Source organism: Pangasianodon hypophthalmus, chromosome 2, assembly GCF_027358585.1.
Source record: "Pangasianodon hypophthalmus isolate fPanHyp1 chromosome 2, fPanHyp1.pri, whole genome shotgun sequence".
Classification (NCBI taxonomy): domain Eukaryota; kingdom Metazoa; phylum Chordata; class Actinopteri; order Siluriformes; family Pangasiidae; genus Pangasianodon; species Pangasianodon hypophthalmus.
This window is the reverse complement of record NC_069711.1, coordinates 1,047,804-1,057,573: the sequence shown is the minus strand read 5'-3', so window position 1 is coordinate 1,057,573 and position 9,770 is coordinate 1,047,804. Positions and strand designations below refer to the sequence as shown.

The 9,770-nt window shown below is 34.9% G+C and overlaps 1 protein-coding gene across 1 annotated transcript; it reads left to right on the top strand.

Annotated features, from left to right (window-relative positions):
• The first annotated feature begins 1,104 nt into the window (after positions 1-1,104).
• On the top strand, positions 1,105-9,746 carry slc48a1b (solute carrier family 48 member 1b). Its single transcript, XM_034314826.2, has 3 exons — positions 1,105-1,439; positions 5,105-5,272; positions 6,394-9,746. The coding sequence occupies exons 1-3, from the start codon at positions 1,310-1,312 to the stop codon at positions 6,528-6,530; spliced, it is 435 nt and encodes a 144-aa protein (XP_034170717.1). The 5' UTR covers positions 1,105-1,309; the 3' UTR covers positions 6,531-9,746.
• Positions 9,747-9,770: the final 24 nt, after the last annotated feature.

The following is a 9,770-nucleotide window of genomic DNA, read 5'->3' as shown; positions in this document are numbered from 1 at the left end:
GATATCGATATCCTGATCAATTATATCACACCATGTCTTTCTGAGATATATATATATATATATATATATATATATATATATATATATATATATATATATATATACATATACTCTCTCTCTCTCTCTCTCACACACACAGTTCTGTGCAGAAGTCTCAGGCGCATGCAAAGAAATGCTGTAGAGCAAAGACGCCTCTAAATATAATGAAATTAAATGTTTCTACATTTAAAAAAAATCTTATAAAGAGCAGTAAACAGTAATAAATGAAGCAATCCTCCGTGACGATCCTTCGCTTTAAATAAATAAAGCAGTATCTGAGGTGCAGTGTGTGCAGTTTTATAAGGAAATGAGCTGGAAGTGTTACTGAGCATCTTGCAGAAGCAGCCACAGTTCTTCTGGAGACTTTGACTGTCGACTCGCTTCTTATTTCTGCAGCGAAACCCAGCAGCCTTCATTATGTTTTTATCTGAAAAGTGTCTCTTATGGAATCTGCTGCTTTCTTTACTGACATACAAACATTTTTCTGTAACATTTCATTTTGTGCTGGAAAACTAATGTTTGGAATCTAAAAGGTTTTTGTACTGAATCAATAATGTAGAAGTCAGAAAATAAACATCTATAACAAAGTTTGTACTAAAAAAAATATATATATATATAAATTACACATTTTTACTTTTATTTTCTCTCCTTTTCAGTGTTCAAAGTTTATTTATTTATTTATTTTTGGGGGAAAAACGATATATCGTGATACATATCATGTTTCGTAGAAATGCCTTCAGTAATCGTGATACGATATTTTTTTATTTGTCATTTTGTTTGAAACCATTTTAATAAAATTGTGTGTGTGTGTGGGTGGGTGTGTGTGAGTGTGAGTGTGACAATTTTAATAAAATTGTCATTATTGATATTATTAATAAGTGTAATAGCTTTAATTGCTACAGCTCAGTGGATGTTCTACAGAAACTCCCCACTTAGAGAACCCTGGTTCTGAGGTTGTTTGTTTGTTTGTCTGTTTGTTTGTTTGTTTGTTTGTGAGCAGTGTCTCCTCCTCCGCTGCAGCAGGTGGCGCTGTGTTTCCTCCGCCAGCTCTGGAACTCCCCTCGGCTGTGTGTTGCATAATAATCGCGGGTTATAAACACAGCCATGAGCAGCTGGTGAACCGCGCAGGCTGGAAATAAAGCGGCTTTGGGATTAAACCGGAACCTCAGAGAGCTGCAGGATCCGCTGAGTCTCCGCCACAGCGACATGTTCACAGCTAACAGCGGGTGAAGTGGAATTGTAGAGGTTTAATGAAATAATTAAAGGTGAAATGGCGCTCAGGAAGACGTACATCAGTGTGGGTTACTCCTGTGTCGGGGTCCTGGTGGGATTTTCTGCTTTCCTGGTGTGGAACATCGTCTACAGACAGCCCTGGACCTCCGCCATGGGAGGATTATCAGGTAATTCCTCACCTGTCTGTGCTCCCTACACCGGTGCGCTACGTAGGGGGTGAAGCAACACACCTGCACACACTACCTAGGGCACTACACTGGCATTTAGGACGCGACTTCTGGAAATCCCTGAGCTTTCCTTTCGCTTTTATTTATCAGTGATTCTCATTGATTCATTAACTAATTAAATAATTAAATAATTAACTGTAACACTTTACACTTGTAGTATTTTTGCTTTATTGATTTATCATTAAGGTGTATTCCTGTAAAGTTACATTGAGAATAAAGTATAAATAAAACACTATAAATAATAATATATAATACAGATTTTTTTCTTTTAAAATAATGTTTTAATGTTTATAAAATAAAAATAAATTCATCCATTAATCACTGATGGTTTTTTTCCCCCCTCCAGTTGTGTAAATACATGAATTTTAGTCTTTGGAGAAGTTTTAAAAAATTATTTTTATTATTATTTTTATTAAGTTTTATTAATTGTTTTAAAATATTCATTAAATTCTTGATCACAGTAAGAAATAATATTTAAAAATAATGAATTAAAAGTCTTGTGATTCAGATTCTGATTCCCAAATCCGATTTTAGATTCTGATTCTTTGTGCAAGCAAAAATTAAAGACTAAAAAAAGAAAAAAAAGCTCAGAATTATTTTTATTTATTATTATTGTTCACATCACGTGATTAAAACTACACTTTTTTTTATTCTTCATGTGGCACATTATTTTAAACAATGTCACGAAATAATTCTACTACAAACACACAGGAATATTATTTTTGTTCGTTTGTTTGTTTTGTAACTTCGCCTGACCTTTTGACCTTCTCTACATGACGAGTAAGATAAATTTTTCATAAAATGTTGCCTCTTTATCGCATGAAAGTTGTAGAATATATCCTACATGAAATTCATTCTGTGCTTATTTTTAACTCTGCAGCTGAGGGAAGAAAAATTCCTGCCAGTCAGGTGATGAAGTTTATCAGTAGCTGCTGATAAACGATGAACTGTCCACACTCCAGACTCCAAAACACTAAAAATCAATCTTAAAACTGACAACCGGAGCTAAAAATTGACTTTTAATAAATCCAGTATCTCTTCAGACCTTTCCTTCTTCCATAAAACCTCCATAAAACCTCCATAAAACCTCCATAAAACCATAAAACTAAAGCAGGTAAAAAAAAAAAAAGTTTTTCATTATTCCACACATAATGCATCTGATTTATTGACTTAAATTAACCATGATATTTAAAATATATACTTTAACATTATAAATAATCTTCCCAATCCTATGATTTGACCAGTGTGTCGCAAAACCTCGTACCGGTTGCCTTGGCAACCAAAGAGTTTACTTACTTGAGACGAAACTTAGCATTGACGTAGTTGAAAAGATTTTTAGATCGGATAAAAGAGAGTTCTTCTGGATTAAGTATCTTTAGTATCTTACTAAAATGTGTTGTTCTTTAATAATAAAAATTGTAATCGTTGACAAATTGCTGTGCTATAAGAGCAATAACACACTCGCGAACATGCTGTTTAGGAAAATAATCAACGTCTGGGTTGTCACAGTAACTCTGCAGTAACCCTGCCGTTGATTATTTTCCTATAACAGCATGATACACGCTGTGTTTTATTCCTTTTATATTATACAAAGCAGTGATATTGGTTAAAGATGCAAATTCCCATGTTAAAGTCCAGTTATTGATTGTGTGTGTGTGTGTGTGTGTGTGTGTGGGTGTGCGCAAAACTGTCCATGCTCTCTTTGTGGGAGGGGCATACTTTCCATCGTTTGTCAATCACAGCAAAACTAGCCAAACATGGGCGTCTGTGAGCTCATGTATGTGGAAGAGGGCAGATAGCGCTTTCCTCTGAGTGTGTTCAGAAACACGTGGTCGGCTCGAGTCACATGTCTCAGGTGTTAGCCTTCACCCTCCCTGGTTGGTAGCTGCTGTATGATTGGGGAGAGCTGGCTGGTGGGCGGGACTTGGTCAAAACCAAATTGGGAAGAAAAAAGGGGGGGAGGGGTTATAATAATACCAACAATACATAATATAATATAACTATTATAATATAATAATGTCAACAATATATTCATATAAGATATGGAAGCTGTGTTTGTATTCTTTATTTACTTCCAAGACAGCGTAAACAATAAAAAAAGCATATAGTTAATGTTATATACTGTTATATATAATGTAATATAATATAATATAATATAAGTATTATAATATAATAATGTCAACAACAACGGTATAAGAAGTGAGTACAACCGAAGACCTACTTACTGAAATCAATAACTGGACTTTAACATGGGAATTTGCATCTTTAACCAATATCACTGCAATGTAAAAGCAATAAAACACAGCGTGTATCATGCTGTTATAGGAAAATAATCATAACAGGGTTACTATGGAGTTACTGTTACAATCCAGACGTTGATTATTTTCCTAAACAGCATGTCCGCGAGTGTGTTATTGCTCTTATAGCACAGCAATTTGTCAACGATTACAATTTTTATTATTAAGTGTGTATCATGCTGTTATAGGAATTGTGTATTCTAATTCTAATTCTTTATTTACTTCAAGACAACTTATAATTTAATTTATAGTAAAAATAAAAAAAAGCATATAGTTAATGTTTCAGTAAAAAATTTATAGTGCATCGTTCCATAACGTATTATAACCTCTTTCAGCCTCTTTTAGTTTAAATAGAATAAAAAATGAGAACTCTGTCTTTTTAAATGTGTCGATTATTGTTTTCTGAACAGAACGGGAGAAAAGAGAACAAGATTGAAGAGTAAAGATAAACACTAAACTGTGGTGTTTTAGATATTGTGTTTTTTTATGAGTGTATTATTTCTGACTCGACGCTCGTCCTGGTCTGAGTGTGTGTTGTGCAACGTGGACCTTTGAGAGTCATGTCATGTGTCATGCTGAACAAATATCGCTGAGCTGAACTGTTTTTTTTCTCTGCAGAGTGAAATATGCACTGTCATGAAACCCAGGCAGGAAGTGTGTGTGTGTGTGTGTGTGTGTGTGTGAATGACACAGCAAAAACAGACTCAACAATCTCAAACCCTCAAACATTAAAGCTTCACTCACAAGAAATGTAAAAAAAAAAAAAAAAAAGAACAACCAGTAACGAGATGTTTAACATTTATTGAAGGAGTCTCCAGTGTCAGAGGTAAAAGAGGTAAAGCTGTAACTTTTTCTGACATCCTCAGGACATAAGAGTTTACGCTTCTCTGTAACATGCCATTTAAAGGTAACTATAAATGGATAAAAAGTCTTCTTTTAATAAATAAAAAAAAATTGCAATCGTTGACAAACCGCTGTGGTATGAAAGGGAATGAAACACTCCGGGGGACATGCTTTGGTAGGAAAATAATCAACGTTTGGGGTTGTAACTGTATCTCTGCTTCATCACACCACCCTGTTGTTGATTATTTTCCTATAATAGCATGATGCGCGCACACACACACACACACACACACACAGAGTATTTTATTCCTTGTATGCAAAGCACTTGTGTTATTGGTTAAAGATGCAAATTACCAAGTGAAACCGTAGGTCTTTGGTTGTACTCACTACTTTTACTGTGTGTGTGTGTGTGTGTGTGTGTGTGTGTGTGTGTGTGTGTGTGTGTGTGTGTGTGTGTGTGTGTAGGGGTGTTGGCGCTCTGGAGCCTCATCACTCACGTCATGTACCTGCAGGACTACTGGAGAACGTGGCTGAAGGGTCTGAAGTTCTTTCTGTTCGTGGGCGTGTTTTTCTCCGTGCTCTCCTTCATCGCCTTCTTCTGCTTCCTGTCGGTGGCCGTCTCGCGTAGAGAGTGTAAGTGGAGCGCGACGCTAACGATGTTCGTCCACGATCGCGCTCCAATCTGGCAACCCTGAACTCGTTGTAGGGTTTACAGGATGTTCTGTTTCTGTCTAAACGCACCTGAACGTTGCCAGATTGACGGCGCCGTTTAAACCTCAAGAATTTCGACGCCTAGGTTTTAAATTTATGCTAATTTTTAAAAAATATGCTAATCACAATCAGATAATATATGACCAATAACAAACAAAACAAAAGTTCGTTTCCTGAGACAGAGCATACACAAAAAACTCATTAAATAAACAGATCAGGACTTAAAATTAAAATAAAAATCTAAAAAATAAAGAAGGAACTTTGATCAAGAGGGAAGTGTAGGAGATATTCGATGAGCTAGTCAAGTTTACAGAATTATAAATCAGGTTTTATTGCTTTATAGCAGCACTGATCCGCTCGTGAAATGACTTTATTTTACATTAAATAAACATCACAGCTTTTATTTTTTTCATTTGTTGTATCATTTGACATTTTATGAGCTATTTGTTATTTATTTTGTATTAAATATATATTTTCTTTCTTTTACCCAAAATTTATTATTTTTTTTAAAGTCTTATCTTTTATTATGTTTTAATTTCTATTACATTATTATTTTCTGTATTTTGTATTAAATTTGTTTTGTAAAATTTTTTTTTCAACTTTACTCAATTATTATTTATTAATTTTTAATTTTATTACTTTAATTATTTTCTTCTTATTTTATTCTTTTTGTATAATTATTTTTCTATAATTTTTACATTTTTTAAACATGTTTTTTTACTCTCTTTGTTTCTTCTTCTTATTATTATTATTATTATTACAACTTTATAAAAACTTTTTTAAAGGAAATTTAAACAGTAGAATTAATTGTTTGAGGACCAGAAAAAGGACCGGATGTCCTCGTAATCATTCACAAAAAAAGTGTGTTTCTCTTTTTAAAGAAATTCAGCTTTTATTTTTAAAAAATGATAAGAAAAATATTTCTTTTTGATTTAATTATTAAAGTCAGGGTTAGGTCCAGTGTCATTCTGTTAATGGAAGGACCTTATAAAGATAGTAATGTAAGTGTGTGTGTGTGTGTGTGTGTGTGTGTGTGTGTGTAGCGCTGAAGGACCCTAACAGCCTGTACCTGTCGTGTGTGTGGAGCTTCATGAGTCTGAAGTGGGCGTTCCTCCTGAGCCTGTACTCTCGCCGTTATCACAAAGAGTTCGCCGACATCGCCATCCTCAGCGACTTCTAACACACACACACACACACACACACACACTTACGCACACACACTCAAGCATGAACACACTTATCTCACAGGTTGAACAGTTCTCGCTTCTGTTTTTATAACGCTGTGAGGATGAAGGGGTGATGAGCGGTTGTTGTGAAGAGATTAAAGGAAAACTCCAGCGTTTTTTATTATTATTATTATTATTATTATTATTATTGTTATTATTTTATCCTTATCTCTCTCTCCGCTGTATCTGTAACGTATGTGATTACAGCATGGATGAGAATTTCATCACGTTTCCCTGCACTGATGGGAAAAAAAAAAACAGAAAACGTGTTTTACGTCAAACTCTTTTCTAACAGAAGTCAAGGGGCAGATGTTTAAAGTGGAAATCTTCTCTTAAAGCTGTTTAACTGAGTAAGAGCGCAGATCCTTAGCGATAGATTTCATGATCTTTTTTAGCACTTTATATTTGCACTTTATTTTATCTCTGATTAAATCGAGTGCCTGTTCAGGGGATCCCTGGTTATCCACAGCAGCCTGCTAACGCTAGTTATCCTGCTAACGCTAGTTATCCTGCTAACGCTAGCTCCAGGAGGAAACGATATGATTTCTTATGCTGAGTTGCCAAAGTATGTAAACTTTTTTTAATCCCTTCAGCTTCATAAAACCAGAAATGCTCCCAAATTCCATCTTTTAAAGACGAAAGTGCTGATTTCACGTCTTGGCGTGGAATGTTCTGACTGTTTGCCTTCTCCGATGAAATCTCTCCCTCTCTCCTTCTGCGTAGCTCTACGTCTGTGTAGCTACACAACTTCTGGAATCGGCTGAATTTTAAACAAACAGAAGTTAAAGAGTTTGGTACGAATTTTGCTTTTAATGATCAATTCTTAAGTTTCTTTTGCGTCGATGTAGAATCTTTAAGAAACGCATCGCAACGCATCGTACAACTTCCCTCACCTTTAATAACGCCTTGTGGTTACCGTAAAACCCTTAACACACACACACACACACACACACACACACACACAAGTTTCTACTTTAGACAAGCGCTTTGTGAAAGAATGATTTTAAAAATGTACGACGTTTCTCCTACGCTTTATTCCTCTTCAAGGCTGTCAGGTCTGTTTGGTATAAAATGAGTATAAAATACCACAAAACCTTCAGGAAAGTGTAAACTTTGACCCGGAACTACTTTTTACTTCACTACTGTGTTGCTGCAGTGTGTGAAAGTTGAAGATAAATGTCCATAAGTGCAGATTTGTCTCATGCTATAGTTATATACTTAAATGTGTGTGTGTGTGTGTGTTATAGTCGCGTAATTTAAATGTTTAAATGTTTATCACTGTAATTCAGCAGCTGCCCCTAGACTTCCATTATGGCTGAATTGGCAGTAAACTGTTTTGTTTTCTGTTTTCTTTTTTTTGTTTTGTTTTGTTTGGAAAGGTGTTGAAATTTTTGTATATATTATATTGTAATTTTACACACACACACCCACACACACACACACACACACACACAAACAGTGCTTTAGGATTATCGGAAAAAAAAACAAAAACGCTGGAGTTGTCCTTTAATGCAGGTTGTATGACGTTTGATAGATTTTATTAGCGTGACGCTGCCGGGTGCTTTAATCTACTTTTATATAATCGTGTGATGAACCTAGGGGGCATTTCTAAGCCTTTGGCAGTTAAAAATTGTCAAAAAAATGAAGACATTAATTTTTTTTTTCGCTTTTTAAGAAAGGCGTGGCTACGGAGCGTTGCTGGTGATGTCACTACTTCATAAAAATACTGCGTGACCGTGAGTAAGATAATTAAATATGGCGTGATCGTCGTGTTGTGACTACAGTCTGGAGTGTGTATATATATACACAAGGTTTTACGGTAACCATGGTGACTGTAGCATGTATATGGACATGACTGTGTACGCAATGTAGAGGTTAGAAAAGTTCACATTTTAGGTTATGAATTATTATTAATTACTGTATGTAATATTTTTTTCTTAAAACATAGAAACATCTAAAAGATAGAAAACATCTGTTCTGTAGACTACAATGTCATAGTTTCGTTTTATTGAAGCTATTTTTCCGTGTATAATTTTCCAATTTGTCTCAGTAAATGGATTTCATACTAAAGAACAATTCATTACACATCGTACTATTAATAATTTGTCTATTTTATTTTCTGTTTCCATAAAAATCGATTGCTTTAATTGAACAAACTTGCGCAAAGTGAACATTATATTTTTATAGGAAAAGATGTTGCATACAGAAATTAATGAGAAGGTGTGTGTGTAACCTTTTCTAGTGTCTACTAGCTAAACTTAGCTAGCTTAACTAATACAGCTAGTCAGGTTTTTACCTCCCCAGGCACCTGGTGTTTACCGTAAAACATCGTATATATGTGCACTTCTGTTTGGAGGAACAAAAACAACGATCACAGCTTATTAAGACGTAGCTGCAATTAATTATCTTGGCTGCACGCATTAATAAATCGTGGCCACGCATTATTTATTAGAGGTGTAACGATTCGATGATTTGAAGCGTTGCGTTGATTTTTACAAGGCAACAAACATAAATCGATTATTATCAAAAAAGGACAGACAAGTGATGTGTAAAAAATAATTCATATTTTGAAATTGATTAAATTATTTAATAGACTCGCAACACTATTTAGCCGTAATTGAGTCACGTATCGATCAGAGGATAATTAATCGCGTCGTATCGTCAAATCGAATCCTTGCCTTATGAATCGTATCGTAACGTGCAGAAGCGTGAATTTTACACCCGTATTATTTTATCACCAGCGCGGTTCTGAACGCATCGTATCCGGGATCATTGCATTACGATAAGGATTGTGGAGATGCGTAATAATTTTAACGTATTTTTTATTTCCGGTGTATTTGTGCCTGTATATTAATCTCAGCTCCAGAACGCAGAATTCAGCGCCGCAGTAACACGACTGAGTGAATATTGTTGGCTGTTTGTCAACTTCGTAAGTAAAAATGTCGTTAAACACGTTAATGTAGCGAATCATTTGAAGTGCGAATTTTACCACGTAGCTCATATCAGTCATAAGCGCCGCAAGTTTCAGTCACTCGTATTTGTTTTTCTGATTTTACGAGGAGAACAAATATAAATGTTTTATTGTTATTAATCCTATGAATAATGTTTGTGTGTCTTTCTATACGTTTCTGCGTGGACATCATGTTAATAAAACACTTTTATTCAAATTACGGATTCATGTCATGATGGTGTTA

Coding starts and splice junctions, on each gene's coding strand:
- slc48a1b (XM_034314826.2), top strand. CDS start 1,310: ATGGCGCTCAGGAAGACGTACATCAGTGTGGGTTACTCCTGTGTCGGG. Junction 1,440..5,104: donor CGCCATGGGAGGATTATCAG/GTAATTCCTCAC, acceptor GTGTGTGTGTAG/GGGTGTTGGCGCTCTGGAGC. Junction 5,273..6,393: donor GGCCGTCTCGCGTAGAGAGT/GTAAGTGGAGCG, acceptor GTGTGTGTGTAG/CGCTGAAGGACCCTAACAGC.